Below are 22,321 nucleotides of genomic sequence, written 5' to 3'. Positions count from 1 at the left end.
AACGGGCCGGCGTGAGGGGCGGGCGCGTCAGCGGCAGCGAGCGGCGGAGCTGCGGGACGTCTCGGAAGATGGCGGCGCCCCTGGACATGGAGCCGTCAGTACTCAGCTTGGAGCTGTTGCCCACCGACCCGCTGCTGCTCATCCTCAGCTTCCTGGATTACCGGGATCTAATGAGGTACGGGCCGGGCCCGGCGCCGCCCCGGGGCTGCGCTGCCCCCTCGGGGGGGGAGGGCCGGGCCGGGCCGAGCCCGGCCGCGGCGGCGCTGAGGGGCCCGGCGGCAGGCGGCAGGGAGGGGGCGGCCGCCGCGGCGCCGCACCGCACCGAGCGCGGGCACAACTTTTCGGTGGCGGGTGGCCGTGCCGTGCCGGGCAGGGGCCGCGGCGGCGGGGGTGGGGGCGCCCGCAGGGCCGGGCACCGGGGGGACGGGCTGGGGCAGGCGCCGGCGGAGCTGCGCTGTGGGGCCGGCTCCTGCAGCTCCCTCCCCTGACAAACGCCGGCCTTCTCCGCCGATATTTGCCCCTATTTTTTTTTTTTATTTTTATTTTTTTTTAGTACAAGGAAACGTTGCCTGTTTTCCTCTCCCCCATTATATATTGGCTGTATGTATAGCGAAATGACAATGTAGAGACGGTGAACCCGTAACTGGAGTGAAATCATTAATTCTCTGAAACTGTTGCCTATCTGCGGGCAAACAAAGGGCGGTCTTATTGCCAGTCAATACGTCCCGCGACTTGAAGGAGCTGTTGTTTGAGGAAAAGCAAATTAAATGAAATAGGACGGCTTCTCAGGCAGGACGACGTGGGTGAAAGTTGCCGGCGCCTGTGGGACACCTGGGCGGGTGGCTGGGGCCGGGCGGCACGCAGCGGGGTGAGGGTGTTGTAGCTAAACCCTCACCCGTGACGTACAGGCGTGGGCACGGGTTGGAACCACGGAATTTAATCAGAGAGAGAGGGGTAGATGGTGTAAAATAGTATATCATCAAAATGGTTTTTGTTTGCTTCCCCCCCTCCCCATAAATACTACTCAAGAAAGCTCAAGGCAGCCAGCAGAAATCTGTTACGGTAACGACAAGAGATTAAGCATAAGCAAAAATGAAACAATTTTTACAAATCCAGTATGGATGATTTAGCAGTAGTTGCTGATGCTGTAGTAAAGGCACTACCTGCTTTTGTTATGTGCTTAACAAAATGAGGTGGATTTTGCTGGGCAAGCATAATTAAATACTGTGTGGGGTTCTTATTTATACGGTCGGTAATGGCAGTTTTGCATAGCTGGCTGTTTGCAGTAGTCAAAGTGTTAATTGAGGAAATCTCTAGTTGCTGCCGTTTGGTTTAGGACATACAGATAACCGACCATCACAAATGTTACGGTCTCCCTGGTATTCCACAGGTTGGTTAGTCTGGTGGTGGCTCTTAAATAATGGAAAAGCTGACAGGTGACCAAATATTTCTGTAATTAATGAGAATGGCTTTAATTGCATCTTTATCATGTTTGAAGCCACATGTTCCTTTGATGCTATGGACTTATTTCCTACCAGAAATTACAAGCTTGATTTGATTGATAAAGACCAATATAATATATTTCTGCAAGGGCTTTGACTTTGGGATATTTCTGTTTGTCACCTCCACCCCAAAAAAAAAAAATAATCCCCGTGTTGTGAATGAAGTTCTTCCATAGCCAAACGTCAAGGTTTGAAGTGAATGGTTTTATGTCTTTTGTGTCGTTGTGGAGGGGAGGGTTAATGGCAGGGCACGCAGGAGAATCACTTTCTTAGAGGTTAGGATTGTATTAGTATTTCAAAATTAAACAGTTTATAATGGATATTGATGAGGGGGGAAAAAGACTGAACAGTTAAATACAAATAATTCTGCAGTCTCAGTCTGAAATGTTTTCACCAGCCCTGGACTTTGGCTGATTTTACTTACCAAACCAAAATTGAGAGGCATCTTTATTTCAGTGTGCAACTATGTCAGTTTACACAGTTGGTCTTTCCTACTTACTAGTTTCTGAACTATACTGAAAAAGCCCCAAAAAGTAGTAACTGGAAGCTGAAGTTCAGTAACCTCATTTGGGGTATGTAGGTGTTGATCACTGGCATTAAAATACACGTATTAACTGTTAGAACAGGATACCAGAGGAAGTGATATTGCCACATCTAAATTGCTGTTGTCTTTTGGGGAGTTTCTTTGAAGCATAACTGATAATCCAGCTCAAACACTGAAGAAAAAAAAGGTTTATTGTCTGGTGTTCAGGTTAGATTGAATGAGGCAATCGTTGCTTTTCATATAAATACACTGAAATGTCTTGCTGTCGATACCAGATAAAGAAAGACTTTATAACTGTAAAAGTAAATACAAGAACAGACTGTATCTGATGGCACTTCTGTGCTGCTTTTAAAAAGCAACTTCGCAGGCAGCAAAAGTATGGGTTAGCTTTTGCTGTCTCCTTGCATCAAGCCAGGATTAACTTAAATGATTTCTGAGGACAGTTTTAGACCTATATCCTACAGGTTTTTTTAATACTGCATTTGCAATAGCACTGCATAGTGCAGGGTATAATTCTTTTAACTTCTTGAACTAGCAATGTTACCTGTAACACAATGGCAGGGGCTTATATAGGGCCTTTATTAGAGTGAGCTTGCAGTACTAGTTTCCAGGTCTGTCATCCTTTAGATTTTTCCCTGTGTCTGTCATCATTGCTGGTCATGAAGTTTGTTGTTTAAAGAACTTAAAGTGGACGGTAACTTTGTAATACTCAAACTGTCTAGTTTCTGTAGCTTGGAAATAATGGAAAAGGTAAGGTAGAGACTGACAATCCAGGTAAGAAAGCAACTTAAATCATAACTAGCCTGTGTTGCTGCAGTGCTTACCACTGGTGGAGCAGAATCACACCAGAATCTTTCAGACAATGTTTACGATGGAGTAGCTCTACAGGATGACCTGCTTTACAAAATTACTTAATTGCTGACAGTTCTCAAAGTGTGTAGAAAGGTAGTTCATGACTTACACGCCTGTAATGAAGACTTTTTAACCATTGTAAGCACAACTCTAAAAAGGAAAGCTATGTAACTTTCAAACTGCATTTATTTCATGGGAATACAATGTGTAATAATACGGGTCAGTATTTATCCCTGTTTCGCCACTCTTTTTCAATCAAATTAAATTATTTTATATTTATAGTTGCTGCTGTTTAAGTCGAAGATTAAATCAGCTATCAAGCCATGATCCGTTGTGGAAAAGACACTGCAAGAAATACTGGCTTATTTCAGAGTAAGTCTAGTTGTTTTAAGCCTTTTTTCTATGAAAATAAGGCTTATGTTATCGTCCTGTCTGTTTATGTCTGCGTTACTTCTACTAACTCCAAGACTGAATTGGCATTTATCAGCTTCAAACCGATGAAAGGTTAGAGGTATCCAAAATGTTAATTTCCTAGAAAAGCTTCATGAATTTACAGGTGTTAAAAGGTTTTATGGTTGGGTTGAGAAGAGGTGACCTGTTAGTGCCTAGGCTCAAGGAGAAACTGCAGCTTGACCTTATCAGACACCAGGTATTCTAAGGAGGAAGGTAATACTCTGAGTGCTGTAATTATGAAGGGTACAACTGGATGGCTGTGTCAAGGGTAGCTCTTGCTGGGATCACAGAATGGTTGTGGTTGGAAGGTGCATTTTGAGATCCTCTAGTTCAACTCCCCTGCTCACACAGGGTGACCTAGAGCAGGTTGTCCAGGACTATGTCCAGTGTCTATCAGTGGGCAGCACTGAGAAGAGTCTGGCTCCATCTTTACTCCTTCCCATGAGGTTAACAGTGTGCATTGATAAGATCCCCCAGGCCTTCTCCAGACAGAAGGGTTCCAGATCTCTCAGCCTCTCTTCATGTGAAAGATGCTCCAGTCCCACAGTCACCTCTGAGGCCCTGCACTGGACTTGCTCCAGTACGCCCGTATCTTTCATGTAATGTGGATCCTAGAACTGGACACAGTACTCCAGATGTGGCTTCGCCAGTGCCAACTAGAGAGGAAGGATCACCTCCCTTGATCTGCTGGCAATGCTGCTCTTTTTGCAGCCTAGCATACCATTGGCTTTTTCTGTGAGGGTGCATTGCTTGCTCACGGTGTCTGCCAGGAGCCCCAGGTTCTTCTCACCTGGTCGGCCCCCAGCACGTACTGGTGTCTGGAGTTATTCCTCTCTGGGTGTAGGGTTTTGCATTTTGCCTTGTGGTACAGAAGATTGTTCTCTGCCTGTTGAGATCTCTCTGAATGGCTGCACAACCATCTGCTGTATCAGCCACTCCTCACAGTTTTGTAGCGTCTGCAAACTTGGTGAACGTGTACTGTCCTGTCAACCAGGTCGTTAATGAAGATTTTAAATAGTATTGGCCCTAGAATGGAGCCCAGGGGAACACCACAAGTGACTTGTTTCCAACTGATCACCCTTTGGGCCTGGTTGTTCAGCCGGTTTTTGGTCCACCTCAATATCTACTTATCAAACCCTTATTTTGTCAGCTTCTCTGTGATGATACTAACTGAGACAGTGTCAAAGGCTTCACTAAATTAGTGAAAATTAGTAAATCTGCCTCTCTCCCCTCATCCATCCTGCAAGTCGCCTCATTGTAGAAGGCTATCAGGTTGGTCAGGCATTACTGCCCTTTTGTAAATCTATGCTGAATGCTCCTGATCACCTTCTTGTCTTTTTAGAAATGCTTTCCAGGAGGTTTTTCTTCATTGTTTTCCCAGGGGAGTCACACTGGGCTGTGTAAAAGATTTTACACGTTGCTCTTGAGATGTTGAATTGTTTTTAAAAGCTCACTTTCTGTTCTGCTTGCTTGCATTGAACTCAGGTTGTCTCTTAAGTGGAAGCTAACTGTAAAGGTATCAATCCACATCTTTGCTAAAAAAGGATGTTTTTCTCAAGAGCTGAGAAAGCTTTTTGAGTTGGCTGAAGTGAATTACCAGCCAGTTTTGTTACTGCTTATCCCCTTTGTGTGTCCTGTTTTCTAGACAATGTCTTTATTTATAGATTGTAAATTGTGAGGAGTATTAACTACTTATGACTTCAGTGATCAGTTCCATGTGTTTTTCCATTATTGAGGTTGTGCAGGTGCTCCTTGTATTACACAAGTAGCCTAAGGTGGCAGAACAGTTGGTGATAAGGGGTTAATATATATACGTAAGTGGGTGGAGAAGGTAATCTTAGGAACATTTCCAGACTTGTAGTTTATAGTCCCTGTTATATCATATGGAGTGTATGAAAAATGAACAGCAAGCAAAGCTGAATCCACAAAGATAAACATACCGTGCACGTTCTAATTATATGCAGCTTATGAAGATGTAATGCAACTTGCAAAATTTTGCCTTGAGATTCCGTGCATAAAAATCCTAAGCGATGTTCTTACTAGCATCCAAAATCTGGTGGGGGGCAGGGGAAAGAAGGTAAGGAAATGGAAAATTCAAACTGAATACCTGATGCTTTGGGAAAGGAACTTGGTGTGTGTGTGGGGGAAGATTAGGGGGTTATAGGGCTTTGCTAAGGAGAACTGGATCTGGGGTTGGTCTCTGAGATGCTGGCTTCTCCATAGCCAGGAAGAAACAAGAATGAAGGCTATAGGTAATTTCTGCATATGACATTTGGAGGGTGAAAATAAGCAGAAACTTTTGACACCTGCTGAGATGTAACTCACTTTGAGTTTTCTTTTATTTCTTTGCTTTGACATTAGTTTATCCAACTTTCCAGATTAATCTACTTTTTTTCCCCTCAACTCTTCTTCAATAAGTAAGGTTCTTCTCTCCTTTTCGGAGCTAGAGAGATTCTAAATGTGATCTGAAGACTTCTCAGTTGTTACATTTTTATTTATATGTATGAAACTGTACTAAATCTCTTAGATTCAGCATGCTGATAGGAGTTTGAGGAGCTGGAATATATCCTAACACAAAAATTCAGGGACTGCTACTATTTGGAGGCAAGCATCCTTTGTCAGATGTTAGTCGGCACTTTTTTGGCAGCCTGTCTTCCCAGAGCCTGCTGTTGTGCCTGTGAGGAGAACTGAATATCCAGTGATTCATTAAGAAACTGACTTTATGGGTCAGTGCAGAGTTCTCCCTTAACTCTGATTTGGTCTTTTAATTCTTATTGGGTAAATAAAGGAGTTTGTACTAATGCGGTAGAACAAAAAACTTGTATCTTTTTTTTTCTTGGAAGGCCTTCCTCTGTGTGTGTGTGAAATGTGATGTGAATTAGCTATTTGCTAGTTCTAAGATTGGATAATAGACAGCACTCTGTTTAAAGGAATACTGTGTCTGCGTTCTCCGCTGACACTAAGCACCCCAAATGATTCCTAATTCTGTTCCAAGCTGCTGTTGAATAGGTGCTGGAATTAATTGAGTTGTGCAGCTTCATGTGGCTGAAAGTGTTCCTGGTTTAATATTATGCATACTGTTTCTGCCAAATAACAAATACTAACTACTTGGATTTAGAAGTCGGGCTTTTTTGGGGTAGTATTTGAACTGATTTTCTTCATGCCCACATAGAGAGGAAAAAAGTCAACGAAATCAGAGCTGGAAAGCCATCTTCATCAGTACCTACTCTGACCTGGGAAGATACATCCGATACTATGCTACACTGAAGAAAGCCTGGGATGACCTAGAGAAATACTTAGGCCAGCGGTGTCCTCGGATGATTAGTTCTTTGAAAGGTATGGTGCCATACCTGCTTTCTGTAGTAGGCTGGCTACATGACAGTGTCTGTTATTAAGCTTCATACTGCTTTCATCCTAGGTGTGTGCCTCAATTACCTGAGTCCTGAAAATCAAGTAAACGTGCCTTTGCTTCCCCTCCAGTAAATAAGTAAATCAGACTACATGTATAGCCCTTGCCCAGTTACCATGATCCATAGATCCCTCAAGATTTCTTTTCAGAGAAGAAATCAAGATTATTTTTTTATAGTGACCAGTCTTCTTTATCTATGGATAATCAGGAAATGAATACAGTTCTACTGCTTTCGTCTTCTGTTGCTATGACTGGTTTGTTTGTTTGTTTGTTTAGTTTAATAATCCCGTTACTTCAAGGACTTGGGACCTGCTGGTGTGATTTTATTTGTGAGATTTAATTAAGACCTAATTAAAACACTTTTCACATGAAAGCAGGCATTTTAAACTAAAGCCAAACAAAAAGGGGTTTTTTTTTTTTTCCTTCTATTGGACTTATTGCGTTCCTCTAATGAAAGTAAATTAGTGGCTGAACAAGAATTTTTACCCTTCCCTCCTGCCCTCCTGATTCTGTTTTCAGACTAAGTGTGTGGTTTAATACTTGAAGTAATTCCCAGTGTTCCGCGTAATAAATCTTACACAGCAAGACATACAGTGAGTTTGGGCTTTTCTGGTATCAAAATAGCTTTTACATTTTCAATTGTACTTCACATGTCAGTATGAATTGACTGTTAGACCAAGATGTTTGATTTAACATCATCTGTGCAATTGAGATGTCTACAGACAGTGATCTCTTTCCTGTGCAAATTGTGCACGTTTCTTGGCTTTCTGGATGGTGCTGAATTCTTAAGTTTTGCTAAATATTTGTGAATAACAGAATGTGGTTAGGAACTTGTACTTTACTGTGTTGGTTTTTATTTTGTTACTTGTGTTAGTGAAGGAATGCCTTTTTAGGAAAAGCCAAAAGGGTTAAATGGGGCCTGAACTCTTGAGTAACACAGGCCATAGTACTTGATATACATGCTTTGATTTCTGTAACTTTCATGCTGCTCTGTGGAAAATATACCCTTCACTCTGGTATACAGAACCACTGAATTGCTAGTCAAATAGTTTTTAAATAAAACTGAAAAGTATCTGCATTGGAGGTGTTGAACAGATTTTACCACAGTTTTACTTTCAAAATCCTCCCAAGGAATTTGGTGCAATGAAGCTTCTCTTTGTCTACAGAAAGACAAAAATAAATTTAAAATTATCGATTTCCATGCTTGTATAGTGATGGCAGGTTTTAGCAGGAGCTCTTCCTTCCGTAACTTACGCCTTTTTAATACCACTTGTACAGGATCTTGTTTCAATGAATTGTTAAATTATACCATATAAATAAAACGGATAATGAATAGGAAAAGAGGTTAAAAAAAAAAAATCAGCTTAAAAACCTTGATTGGAACAGACCACAGAGGCCACCCAGTTGATCTTTGCTAGAAGTGAGGATCCGGAAAGCCCACAAAGTGTTTGTGGAGGTGTAAGAGTCGTTAGTCCCCAGCTCCCTCTGCTGCAGTTGATCTGGAAATCCCCGTTACCCGTTTATTGCTTCAAATTCCAGGTGAACGGTGCCTGCAGCCAACATTTCTCTGTTACTGATTGGACTGGAAACTGAAAGAAGCATCCCTTAGCATGATGAAAGAGTAAAATCAATACTGCCTGAAAGTTTTAACTGGGTACTCGGTCAGCTAATGATAATATTGTGGGGAGAAGGTTCATTTCACTTTATAAATACTTTCTGCTAAAGTCAGGCCTGTTGACATTTCACTGGAGATTGATGCTGTATTAAGTAGTCAGTTAATGTAATCAGCTTCCTTTCAAATTTATGTAGTATTCTTTCTGTGCCACCTAGCATATAATATTGTCACCAAATATTGACTTGAGTCCATGTTCATTTGATCGAGGCACTCACACGTTCCATGCTTTTATTTGTAGTACTTGCTTTTTAGTGATTCTGGCCATTAGCCTGAATTTAATCAGTGGAAGATTCTTGAAAATGTGCTACTAGACAGCTGCATCCCAAAGTTGAACTGAATTTACCTAGCTTTTGCATGTCTGTTTGTTCACTTTGAATTATAAGTGGCAAAATACTTTGAAATATATATTCCTTTTGTGATAACAAAAAAGAAAAATCCATAATGCTAAGGTTGCTGGGGCTACATAAAATGCTCTTTGACAATTGAAAACATGCTATTATGTCTGGAATGTGGCTAGGTTTTGCCTTATTTCTAGGCATGCAGCTCTGATGAGATGATGTGAAATATCATTTTAAAGGAGAGCTCTTAACACAAACTCCAATATTCACCTTTGTCAGGAACGGTATACTGGGCATTTGGGGGCAGAGCAGTGAATCAACATCAAATTTGAGAGTTTTGTAGGCACAGCAGTTCTTGATTTCCCACTCCAAAACTGCCAGTTAATAACTGTTTCTTTTCGTACACAGAGAGTGTGCGGGAGGAAGATCTGGATGCAGTGGAAGCACAAATAGGTTGCAAACTCCCTGATGACTATCGATGTTCATTTCGTATTCATAATGGACAGAAGCTGGTTGTTCCTGGGTAAGGAATGAAATTATGTACTATGTAATTAATTCCTTTTGTATTTCTCGGATAGTTTGTTTATTAAAAAGTTAAAATGTCTGCTGAGCAGGATGAGTGAAGCATTTAAATGTATTGTAACTGAGTGCCTGAAGTGACACTTCTAGCATTGGCTGTCTTTTATTCTCAGAAGTAATTGAAAATACAGTGTAGATTTCTAATTGCTCAATTACTCTTATATTTCAATTTTTTTTCTTAGTGAGAACTTCTTTTTTGTTAATAACTAACATTTCCAACTGTTAGACTTCTAATCATACTGCTGGAAGTTGCTCCCCTGAGGTTTTGCTTTGTACTACATAAGTAAATTAGCCTCTTGCACTCTTCAGGCTTCATTATTTAGTAACTTTTTTCTTTAAAATGGTTAGGGAATAACTTTTAAACCGAGCATTCATTTCAAGTAGAATCAAAATGTCAGTTCTTCAAAATAAGTTTTATCAGTAGGAGATTTTACAATTTTATGTGGTTTCAGCAATTAAAAACTCCTTTTACATTAAGGTTAGAAGGCAAACGGCCAAACATAGTTTCCAGTTTCCTGTTTTCCAGCTATAGGAAAAGTTAGCAGGTCTGCACTTGATAAAGCCCTGCAAACATTAGCAAAAGATGGAAAGCTGCAGCAAATCATTGCAGTGTCTGTAGGGGGCAATGCGTTCATGTTGCTCTACCAAAACCTTCACTAGTAAGGCAGGTGCAGCTTTCTCCAGTTCTAGTGTTGTATGTGCAGAAGGGATATGGGAATTAGTTTTATGCAATCATAACAATGACTTCTAGTTCTGTTTCTTTTGCAGGAGGGACTTACTTTAGAGAGGAGATAGGTACCCTAGTTCTGTAGACTTCTAATGGAGCTCTGTATCTTGTGTGCTTCCTGCTCTTCCTACTACTTTTTCACTCCCACAGAGCCTCTACTGTGCTGGTGTGCCTGTGGAAGGGCTGCAGAAGCAGCCATATGCCTTCAGGCACACCTTCCAGCTTGAGCAGCTGCCAGTGGGCTGTGGGCCATTGCGGTGCCCTCAGAGCGAAGGCCTGAGCCTTACATGCAGGTTGGCAAACCTTGTTGGTGGAGCACTGACTGGGGAACTAGTTAGCTCTGACATGGGACCCTGGAGTAAGAGAGGTGGCCACAGTGTGAGTAGAAGGGGTGTGGACTTACGGTTGGGGCCAGGCTTGCTTCCCTGTGGGAGGTGAATGCTGGAAAGATCAGGTGTAGGTAGTGGAAGTCCGTGCAGCAAGTTGTTGGTATATTAGATCAGAAATAGAGGAGATCTGGGACTAGTCATCATTGTTAGGTGCTTCAGGTTTCAGTGTTTGGATGTTCACTTTGGTTTTTAAACTGTACAACGTGCTGATTGTAGGCAAGACTACGTAAGGAAAAAGAGGGGTGAAACCTGTTGCCCAGGATGGGAGCAGCTTGTGTCATGCTGACGTGTGGCAGCTTGCGCCTGAGTCATTGCTTTCATAACGCTAGTAAAAGCATCCGCAAGAGTTTACATCTGAGAACATCAGTGAAAGGCAAAGCAGATGAGAGTATAGGTGGGGGGGTGTACGTTGCAGGTTTGTTTACTCCTCTCGTTGCTAAGCGCACTGCTGTAGTGTGTGCCCTTACAGCTGATTAATCTGATCATGTTACTGCTTTTTATCATTCTTCTATTGTCTGCCCCTTTATTACATTGAGTGTGGGTTGCTTGGGTTTTTTTTTTTTCACCCTAGCTCTCATCTAGCCTGACATTCACATCAATATTAACTTTAGCTTCCAATGCTTACCTCCATTCCTAATTTGTTACATATTTCAGATTATTACTACTTTTTTCCAAATGTATATACTTTCCTTATGTATGAGAGGCTCTTTTTGCTGTCTCTGATCTCACTTCCTTACTGTCAAAGACAAGTAAAAAATCCCATCCTTTTCTGTGATGCTTACAAAAAGCTAGAGGAAAAAATTAGACAATTGATGGCTTTGTGTATGTCTACTTGTGTCTGTCTGCCTTAGTTTTTTATACTGAGATTATAATCTCTCTGACTCAACGGTCATTTTACTTGTTTGCTTCTCAACCTTTTCTCCAAAACATGGAGCACCTTGCTCACTGTAGTTTTGATCAATGACACTTATTGTAGCAGCTTGGTATTTGAGTTGAAAAATCATGGACACTTTGACAGTACTGAAATGAACTTGCATGCAGCTTGAGATACAGACAGTAGTTGTTACATTATGCTACTACAGGAAGCTGCATCAGCTGTGAGCGGCTTCTTTGAAGTAGTTGCAGACATGATGGGAATCAGCAGCGCAGTTTAAAATGGTGCTTTGAGATGCACAAAGCATACAAGGAAGTATTTATCTTAGGGCCATCAAGCCTCCCTTTGTGAAGGTTGATGTTGTGAACTAATAACCTAGTTCAGCACCTGGATATTAGACTTGGACTTGATCTAAGTCTGATGTGCATCTAAAGCATCGATAGAATCCATGCTTACAAAAGATTTAAAGCTCTCTTTGCCTTGTGAGTGGTATCTTCTATTTATCTTTCCTTTTTTTGCTGTTGTCTGTTAAGTTTGATGGGGAGCATGGCACTGTCGAACCACTACCGCTCTGAAGACTTGCTGGATATCGACACAGCAGCGGGAGGTTTTCAGCAGAGGCTAGGTCTGAAGCAATGTCTTCCTCTTACTTTTTGCATTCATACTGGCCTGAGCCAATACATGGCCCTGGAGAGTGTGGAGGGACGAAATAAATACGAGATCTTCTATCAATGTCCAGTAAGGAAGATATGATTATACTTGTGAATGTGCTTTTCTAATGATTGATGGTGTCCCTTTGCATGTTATTGGATATCTGAAATATTTTACGTAGCAGAAAGTGAATACTTAGAGATCATATTAGTTTTGTTACTTGCCCCTGAATTCCCATCTGTGTTTCATCAAAGCCTGGAAGTGGAATGGTTGTAAGTGAAGGAAATTTATGTGAAATTGTTGGTGGCTATAGCAATTTCTGTAGGTTTCTGATGGTGGACAACCTTATTGGAAGGTATTAATTAAAGTTGTTCAAATACTCTTGTACCTGTTTCTGTAAGGAAGAAAAGCTTCTCCATTATGGAAGGTCAGCATCTATATATTCTTCTCCCCCAGATATGTTAAATGTAAACTTGCTACAATAAATGATGTCCCCTGGTTTGTAAGCAAAACTTACTCTTCCTCTTGAACAGCTCCTTTGTAGAATGTGATTATTTGAATATTTTTTGTAATTCTTATAGCTGTAATATTTTAAGGTAGGTGTAGTGTTGGTAGTGAAGCTTAAGGATATTATACCTAACGAGATTTTAGCCCTCTCTTTCCTTACCTGTGCCCTGATGACTTTCCCCCTGCCTAAGAAAGCACGGTGAGTAAAGGGTGTTTCTTGTAATTACAAAAACAAAAAACAAACAAACAAAAAAGATGGGGATCTTCATCCTGTTATGGAGTTCTTGGCAGTTTGTTTTCAAAGCATGTAGCAATGAGATTTCTATGATATGCCATGATAATGGATCACTTGAAAGATGTTAAGATCCTCCCTTATTATACCAAGTATTAAAACCTTCTAGATAATGCTTGGAATCTTAGCAATGTTTATAAATATCTGATAGCAGCAGGGCTTCAAGAAGTCAGAACTAGACTCTTCTCACTGATGCCTGCCCAATGACAGAGGAAGAGGCAGTGAGCACAAGTTGAAGCACAGGAGACTTGACCTGAATGTACACAATAATGTTTTTACTGTGAGTGCAGCTGAGTGCTGGAACAGGCTACCAGAGGGGTTGTGTAGCCTGTGTCCTTGGAGGGAGTCAACACCCAAGCGGACAGCCCCTGGGCAATGTGCTGCAGCTAGCCCTGCCTCGAGCAGAGGGGTTTGATCATCTCTAGAAGTCTCTCCTGTGCTTCTGTTTGAAGGCAGTACTTTGGAGGCCTTGTTTTTGTGAAAGATGCTTTAAGTCTGATTTTATGTGCATGAGCCTTAGTAGAATGTTCAAGCTGTGTATTCAGTGATCAAGTGAGTGCTCACAGGAACAGGCATGTGTGTTTTATATGTTTGGTTATCTAACTGGGAGTACCATGATGTATTGAGCAGCCAGGTTTTAGGTTTAGGTAGTATCAGGAACGTGTTTCCTATGTTATATTTCAGGTGTTGAATTTTAACCTTGAAAGTCTAATGCTTTCCTCCTAATACATCCACAAACTTCTTTCCCTTTTTAGGACCAAATGGCTCGCAATCCATCTGCTATTGATATGTTCATTACAGGTAACACTTTAGATAAAATATTCCACAAAGTGTTGTAATTGTGCTGTTTAGAAAATGCATGTCAGTGTGACTTGAACAAAGCAAGCACTCTGAATTTTCTGTGCTACCTGTAAGACACTAACCTACTTTAAAACATGAGCTTTTACTTGAAATGAAATGCAGGTTCCCTGTATTAAAGCTTGTCCTTCTATGTGTCTTGTATACAAATCATTCAGCATATTAACCTGTCTAACAAGATGCCTTTTAAGTTAGCCATCGTGGGGGTGATGTAAGCAGTTATTAAATACAACACCCAAGTGGATAGAAAGAATCTACTTTTTTCCACCCCCCAGTGATTTTTGCAACCACGTTGGAAGTTGAAAATATTTTGCATCCCATGATGAAATCTAACTAACTATAAACATAGCTGCAGAAAAAAACTTTTCTGGATTTTTTTTTTTATTTGCCTGATTGCTTTATTCAAAGGGTAAAGGAGGGAAGGGGAAAACTGTGTAATTAGTTATGTAGTAATGTGTTGTGATCATCTGTCTTGACATGTACATTGATTGGAATAGTGTTTTGATTATTTCTTTTTGTTAATCCACTGGCATCTGATAACTGTGGCTATGTCTAAATTCCTTTCACTCGGTGGGAAAGCAGATGTATAACAGATGACACCAAAATCAATAATAAAATTTAACCTTGCGTATTCCTTAGGATATATGTGTTAATATTACAGTGAGAAACCACATTAAGCAATACTGTACCATTGCTGTACATTGCTGGTGGAAGGTGGTCAAACTCTTAGCCACGCTGATTTCTTGGTACTGATTGATTGCATGAACTGATTTTAATTTGAAGTAGTCAACCTGTTTTACAAAGGTCTTGCAGAACGCGTTGTGTGCTTTAGAAACATCATAGGAAAGATACAGCAAGAACACAAGAGTTTCTACCTAAATACTTTAAAGCTACTCTGTGGTGAATTGGTGTTGCTGCTCAGGATGGCTGCTTCTATAGAGTTGAGTCGGATGGTGAGGTGATCTGACATATTTAAATATATGCCATTGACTGAAAGGGTTAATCTTGGCTTATTGCAATCTGGAGGGAAGTTTCATATAGAGAATTTATCTTGTCATTTTGAAGGTGGCGGGGTGAATCGGTCCACTTCCTCCAGTCGGAGTTAGTTCATACAAGGTTTGCATTTTGTGGATTAGTGGTAGCGAGGAGGATAATAAACTTGGAGTTTCTTAGACTTCCAAAAGGTCAAAGGGCAGTACACATAGCTCTTCCTCAAAGGAAGAAGTGGTAAGTACACTTAATCTAACAGGAGTGGTAGTACATGATAAGATGTCAGTGAAGGTGAGGATAATGATTTCTTAGTATTTCAGCTTAAATCCAGTTTTGTATCAGTAGCATTGACAAATACTTGAAGAACTTTACTTTTCTATTGAACTCCATATTGCAGTGCTTAGAAGATTTATGGCTGAGAAGTTCTTTGTGGAGAGCTGGTGTGTCTTGTATGAAACTCTCTTCTTTGAGAGTTAGATGTGGCAGCTTGACTGTCTACTTAGAAATTAAGCTGTTCCTGAATAATGGCTGTAGGTGTATGAAAAGCTGTTCTCAGGCAGTGGTGGTAGATGTATGAAAATCCCAGGTTCTTTGGCATGACATACAGCCTTAGACTTCTGGGTTTGTGGCAGAAGCGCAGAGTGTGTTTATGGCTTATTCCTGTTTTAAGGAGAGGGAAATTCTGCAACTTGCTAGCATGTTTCTTAGAAACTCTGTTTGTATGGAAACCTGGCTTTCAGAACTGAAGTCCATAAACCCACCGGCAGGTTTGCATGCCTCTTGTAGGTAAAATAGCTGGAAAAAGCTATACAAGTAGCACAGGCCACTATACTTGTCTTTCCCAGTAACAGCCCATCATGAGCAGGAAACCAGGTGGTAAGGCACACCAACATTTGAAGACCGTGATTATAATGTGAAATACTTGGGTAAGAGGTTCTTTGCTGTGTCGTTTCTGGAGTGTGCACCCTTAACTCTCAGTTCTCGGTTGTTTTTTCCAAGTGATCTCTGTTGTTAGAATGGTCTCGAATATTGACTGACTCATCTAAGTCTGAAAGTTTATTATAAATATAATCAAAGCTTTAAACTTTTTTTCTTGAAGTATTTATTGCAATGTGTTTAGTGGTAAACATACCTGTCCTTATGAACACTTTTCTTCTTTGACATCTAGGTACATCCTACTTGGAATGGTTTACATCCTACGTAAACAAGGTTGTAACCGGTGGTTATCCTATCATCAGAGACCAGATTTTCAGGTATTGTGACTGGGATTTGTAACCTCAGTGCAAGGTTTTGATGCTGCTTTTAGAATGCTGACCTCTTTCCAAGTAGTTACAGGTATCTGATATAAAAGTTGATGGTGGAGAGAGGAGAAGGCGTGTGAAGCTTATTGAAGATAAAGCTGTAAAACAGAATGCTGAAAGAAACTTTTTTTTAACCAGAATCTTCAGAGTTTGTAATTTTGCGTTGACAGGACCAGAATTCTGCGTTACAACGGATCTGAAGTTTAGCTAACAGCATATTTATTCTGTTTGCCATGAGTATGCTGCTGCAGTACTATTCTGAGTTACTAAAAAAACACTTTTTTTCAGGGAACTGGTCTGTAAAATAACACTGTTGAATATGTAAATAAACAGGACTTGTCCTTGTGTTTGAATCTTTATGCACTTTTAATTTCTTCTAAATACAAGCAAGACCCTTAATTCTGTCAAACTGGGATGCTGTAGAACCAAGTTCCTGATCTGTAAATTAATTCGCTGTAGGAGTTTCTAGGTTTTATTTTTTAAACAGTGTAATGACATATCCTTATTTAAAAGTGTGTTTTCATTGACTTCAGATCAAATTACACATCTGGCTTAATAGAAGCATTACTGGAGGTACAAATTGATCCACAGCTGTATGAGTTTAGGTGATGGGGCCGTATACGTTGCGAAGACTCTGCATACGTACTTCCTTTATTGAACTGCCAAATGAAAAGTTAAGAATTACTTTTAACCTAGCATGACATTCCTATTAGGAATTAACTAATCGCTTTACATGTTCAGTTTTTTGTATTGAATGTACAGAGCTATTTGCAGTGTTGATGTTTTCCTTTCTCTAGGTATGTGCATGATAAAGAATGTGTTGCTACCACAGGAGATATCACTGTTTCTGTGTCCACATCTTTTCTACCTGAACTCAGTTCTGTACATCCACCGCATTATTTTTTCACTTACAGAATCAGGTAAAAATAACAACTGAATTAACTCTTGTAACACAGGAAAGACCTATGTAACATTCAAAGCATCAGTTTTGACAAAATTATGCATGGCATTCAAAAACATTGTAAAATGGATAGGAAGTACACAACGTGCTGTACTTTTAATAAAAAAATACTGAATCATTACCTGGTCAGGTATGCAAAGTACCAGTCAAGTTGGTAATTGGTAAAATACAGTGATGGGGCGGGGGGAAGTTACAAGTAGCTTTTGTGATTTAGAAAGGGGTAAATAACAACAGATAGCAAAGCAGAGACACGGAGATGGATCCCAACCACTGCTTCCGTATACTTTACCTTAGTGGGATTTTTTTCCCAGTCGACTTTGAGAGAGATCACAAGGACACTAAAGCATTTCTTAAATGTATGAAAGTAGTTACATATGCACTAAGTATGGCGTTTGGCTTCTAGAATCGAAATGTCCAAAGATGCTCTTCCTGAGAAGGCTTGTCAGCTGGACAGTCGGTACTGGAGAATAACAAATGCCAAAGGTGATGTAGAAGAAGTTCAGGGTCCTGGAGTAGTCGGTATGTAAAAGATTGCTTTTACTAACCCAGTAGAGAGAGTGGGTTTGTGTTTAATGTACCTGTTACTAAAGTTACGTTATTCGCTGTTAATCATAGTGACAGAGGGTTGTAGTCATTCTGTAGCTTGAAAGACACGTATCCATCTGTTTTGTCTTTAAAGTTGTTTTGCAAGGGATGTCTGACCACCCTGATAGGTAACCACTCTTCAGACAGTTTTTTAACATCTGCAATTGCTGAGAATCATTTATGCAGCCACTGGAATATAAATTGATCTGCCTGAGTGTGTTGTGGAGTGCAAGTGCTTTAGCAAACTGTTAAAGTGTAGTTCTGCTTCAGTCCTTACGCTTTACCAACAGGGGAGTTTCCAATTATCAGTCCAGGGAGAGTCTATGAATATACCAGCTGTACTACGTTTTCCACAACATCTGGATATATGGAGGGGTATTACACCTTCCATTGCCTCTACTACAAGGAGAAATTCTTCAACGTCACAATTCCTCGATTTCATATGGTTTGTCCAACGTTCAAGGTGTCTACAGCACGAATGGTAAGTGGAGATGCAGTTGTGCTTATCCTGGCTTTTTTTTGCCCTGACCTGCTGTCCAAGAACACTTGCATTAATTTTAATAGGACAGCGTAACTGTGTTTAAACTTCAGTGTCTTATCGTTTTTCACTTTTGATTCTTTTCTTGAAAATCACTCCTTTTTTTCAGAACCATTTCTCAACAACAATAAAAAAAGAAATGTGAAAGTATCACTCAGTCTATATAAATTCTTTTCAGTTTCTGGAATGTTTTTTAGTAAGAAAACACTTCAGGTGCAAAAATTACAGTGTTGAGCATTCATATTGATAGCTCCTTACAAAACACACACCAGTCAAGACCAAGTGTAGCTGTAGTGTAGGCAGTTTGTACATTGGGAGAGCCATGTATCCTCATTGCTTTGACACGTAATGCTGCCGGTTGAATTCGGGACCCTTGGCCTTAGCTTTGGTAGCATGCTGTACATGGCTATGGGTCTTCCTTCTCAAGTCCTCGCCTCTGTCTGGTGTGATGGTCTGACCTGGCTGTATCAGTGAGATCAGGGCCCTGTGGGCTCTCAACAGAGGTAGGATGTGACCATTCCGTGTCTGAACACAGCTGCACCTCAGAATGCACAGAAATGTATCTGTGTGTGTGTATGTCTGTCTGTCCGTCCAGGGCATATTTCAGAGTTCTCGATTTGTGCCTAGAAACATGGCATTGCATTAGCTGTTTGGATTTCACAGTTCTCTTAATATCCCACCTTGGTATGAACACACTCGTCTGTTTTGGCCGTAACAGCGTATCTACTTTCTGCAACAAGAAAAAGTCAGTTAATGACAATTTAAAAATGACAGCAGTCCGTATGATGATCATTAGTTCTCACTGAAAGTGCATTTCATCAAGTCACTTAATGACTTTGCAAATGAGTAAGATACTTAGCTTGCTGTTAATTATAACCTAGTTTTTATTTTGAAGATTGCAGGTTAACAATGTGATTTCTCGCTTTGGCATGTTTAGAGAAGAATGCTTTATTTTATCACTAGCATAGCACTTATTTAGTGACTCATTCAGGTAGAACTTGGAAGTGTTTGTGCAAGCACTGAGCCTTTCCTCAGAGGTAGGCATCTACTTGTACACTTTCTCAGGTGTTTCCAGGGATTTGAGACATTCTCATTACCAGCAGCTCTAACAGTAAGTGCCAGCGGATGTCATGTTTCTAACAGAAGATGGCATATCTCAACTCTTGCCCACATTTATGGGAGTTGAAACCTCCTTCCATTCAGCTGAATGTAAAAATACTTTTCTCTTTTGCTTTACCTCTGTCCTAAAAGTAGTAATGACCCTTTGTTTTTAAACTATTTTTAATAAAAGTACAACAGAGCTGTACCTGTTTTCTTGATGGCTTAAGATACTGAATTGTGGCTTTACGTAGTTGTACCTGTGAAATAATGAAGGTTAACGAATATTTACCGAGTTAAAGGTCAAGTAGTTTGGCAAAATTATCTCTGTTGCAAATTAAACTTTGTAATTGTAAGGAGCTGGTTGTAGGACATAGATCACAATGTCAGCTTCAGCTAATTGACACCATAACGCAAACTTTTCTAGGAATTATTAGTGCTTTCTTATAACTAGCTAGCATAGCTTTTAATTAAATCTGAATGTGTTTTGTATTAGGAAACAAACCATAATGAATATGCAGTGGATGAAGACGAAGATTCCACAGACACCGATGAATATGAGGATCGACGTAGAGTGTTGGACATTCCTGCACCTTCTGGACGCTGCCCACGTCATACCTGATAGGAATTTTTTCAAAATAAACTGTTTTCAGAAGCTGAACTCTTTGGGGCTAGTGCATAAGAATATTTCTGACTGTTGTAAATGAACTTTCTGTTGCACATCAGGGCAACTAGCATGAATGTTGGTGCCAGTTCTAATGTTCATCAGAGTATAACTTTTTTTTTTCTCCCCTGGTTTGGAAGTGGGGGGTGGGGTTGGGTAGGGGAGAGGGAGAGAGAGGAGGAAAAAGGCGTTTGGGCTTTGTTCATTTTTTTCCGAAGTGTGAAACAGCTTGGTAGTCCAAGGTAATCATATCTTACATTTTTAAACTATTGCCTATTTATGATCATGCTGCAAATACGGTGTGGGGCTTTGTTTTTATACAAGCATCTAAAATTAGCAATAGACAAGATGGCAAAAAAGGTGTATCCTTTTGTCCTTTCTCGTGAGTTTCTACTCTTGATTAACTCCTGCTAAGAAGAAACTTGCCGTTTGGTCTGTGTATCCCACTTGGGTGAGATCAGGTGCTCTTACGCTCTTTTTTTTTTTTTTTTTTTTTTTTTTTTTAAATTACATAGAAGTACCAGAAAATTCTGGTCATCATATGCATAAATTAGGAATGAAACTGGCCTTATTTTTAGACAATCTGTCTTTTAGCTTAATTTTATGCAAAGTGACTCTGATTGGATAATGCCTTCTGGAATGTAGTGTACATGCACAAGCTGCCGGTTGGTCACTGAGAAATTGCTCAGTGACTACGGAGTATGTATTTGTAAATACGTTTTGATTTTTTTCTTCACATGACGTTTGCTGTTCAGATTTTGTCATAGGTGACAAATTTATGTTGAAGTATCGTTCCCTAAATCCTCAATGGATTTTTGTAACTACGCCTGAATAAAAAAAGGAAAAAAAAAAAAAAAAAGGGAGCCTGACAGAACACTAGATGACTAGAAACTTTATATTTAAAGAAGTATCTGTTTGCGTTACAACTTTTATTTTGTTTCCATTGTCATTAATAAAGAAATTTAACTGCCTCCTTTGCTCTGAAGTGCTATGTGGGACTCTTCTTTGCCAAGACTTGAGCAATAACTGTGTGACCAGCATTGCTGTAGTCAGTTCCTCCTTTTGACATCCAGAATTAGTAGCTCCTATGCGGAAAACCAGCATACTGTGGTTCCAACTGAATGTTTTTTGTTATTGACTAGCTACTGCTGATACAGAAAACCTGGGTTTTTTTCATAAGTCGTAGTTTTAGATTGTCTGTGTGCTCATCTTTTCCTGGTGCCATGCAACATTTGGATCTTCTGCACTGGTACAAGGTAGAGAAACAAATACTGAGTACGATCCCTACAACAGTTGTTCAGGTGAAACAGAAGCAAAAAAATGTGTCCCTCACAGAAGTCTGAACAGCACTGTGAATCGCTGGAGTGGTTTCAAGTCGTTTCCATTTTGAGGATTCTTCAGTGTTAACTGTGAGGGGGGAAATGTGATGTTTGTGGCATAATGCTTGTTCGTCACAGAAATTTTGTCATCTGTTAAAAGGCTCAGTGAAAAGATGATTCAGTGGAACTAGAACTTATTCCAGTGTTGTCAGTCTGTTGTGTGTTTTTTAAGGACAGATGTCATGGGCGAGGCTGGCTTGGTAATTCACCAGGGTCCGTGTGTTCTGGTTAAGTGATACCAGCTGAAGGGCATAAGGCTCTGCAGAAACACTCCCAGCTCTTGGGCATTTTGCTGTTCTCAGGGAGTGGTTCTCCCTTGGGTTGTTAGAGAGGCACTGTAATTATTGCTTACTGTAGAAGGCGCCAGGATGCAGGACAATGCTATTCTGTCAGCTTCTGAGCACTGTGACATGAGGGTTTGAGGGCTCTGGCCCAAGCCCAGCTGGTGGTCACAGGACTCTTGTGAATGGGAGTGAAGGACACAGGTAAGGGGGAATGACACGTTGCTGTTGTACCAAACGCGGACGTGTTTGTAACAAGAAAAAGGTCATTCCGTTGCTTCAGGCGGCTCTTTTAGCAGACATAGCTGTAACAAGAAAAAGGTCATTCCGTTGTTTCAGGCGGCTTTTTTAGCAGACATGGCATATTGCCTAAGGCTGCCAGATGCAGTGTAACTCTTTGTTGTGTGTGTTTGGAGTAGGGCTTACGCCAGTGGTTCTCCTCACCCCACCCAAAACTGGAGTTCATGCCAGGTTGGCATGAAGAGCGACGCTACAAAGTCTGCTGAAGAACAGGCATCAGTTATGTTTGCCAGCACTGCTGGGCTGTAGAAATCCTCGCTGAGAAAGCAGGAGGGAATTGACTCAAGATCCTGCTTTGGAAGATGGCACTTGGGCACTCCGACTGACTGAGCCACAGCCGTGGGGAAGGAGCGCTGCCGCCTGCCGGGGCCGCACACCCCACTGCTGAATGCCTCCCGTGCTGCTTGTCGTTGGGGCAGTACGCACATGTAGATTGCAACGTATATCCGCCCTTCCCTTTGGCCACCCTCGGGTGCAGCCTCGAGTTCTACCTGCTTCTCTGGACTCAGATCCTGACTGCCATGGGTGCTTGGGGGGACTTCTCATGGCGTGGTAAAACAAGCCTTCCTGAACA

General features: G+C 40.8%; 1 protein-coding gene across 2 annotated transcripts; it reads left to right on the top strand.

Moving 5' to 3' along the window:
- The first annotated feature begins 2 nt into the window (after window positions 1-2).
- FBXO3 (F-box protein 3) lies at window positions 3-20,772 on the top strand. Of its 2 annotated transcripts, none has more exons than XM_037401854.1 (11): window positions 3-175; window positions 3,181-3,270; window positions 6,524-6,687; window positions 9,182-9,296; window positions 11,876-12,080; window positions 13,548-13,593; window positions 15,809-15,893; window positions 16,856-16,861; window positions 17,306-17,421; window positions 17,778-17,968; window positions 19,620-20,772. In XM_037401854.1, the coding sequence occupies exons 1-11, from the start codon at window positions 69-71 to the stop codon at window positions 19,743-19,745; spliced, it is 1,251 nt and encodes a 416-aa protein (XP_037257751.1). In that variant the 5' UTR covers window positions 3-68; the 3' UTR covers window positions 19,746-20,772. The 2 variants fall into 2 exon arrangements, with proteins under 2 accessions (XP_037257751.1, XP_037257750.1); XM_037401853.1 differs by having other exon boundaries at window positions 4-175; window positions 16,739-16,861.
- The last annotated feature ends 1,549 nt before the right edge of the window (window positions 20,773-22,321 follow it).

The sequence above is a fragment of the Falco rusticolus genome, chromosome 10 (genome assembly GCF_015220075.1).
Source record: "Falco rusticolus isolate bFalRus1 chromosome 10, bFalRus1.pri, whole genome shotgun sequence".
Taxonomy (NCBI): Eukaryota; Metazoa; Chordata; class Aves; order Falconiformes; family Falconidae; genus Falco; species Falco rusticolus.
Note: the sequence above shows the minus strand (reverse complement) of the source record. Positions and strands in the feature narration are given on the sequence as shown.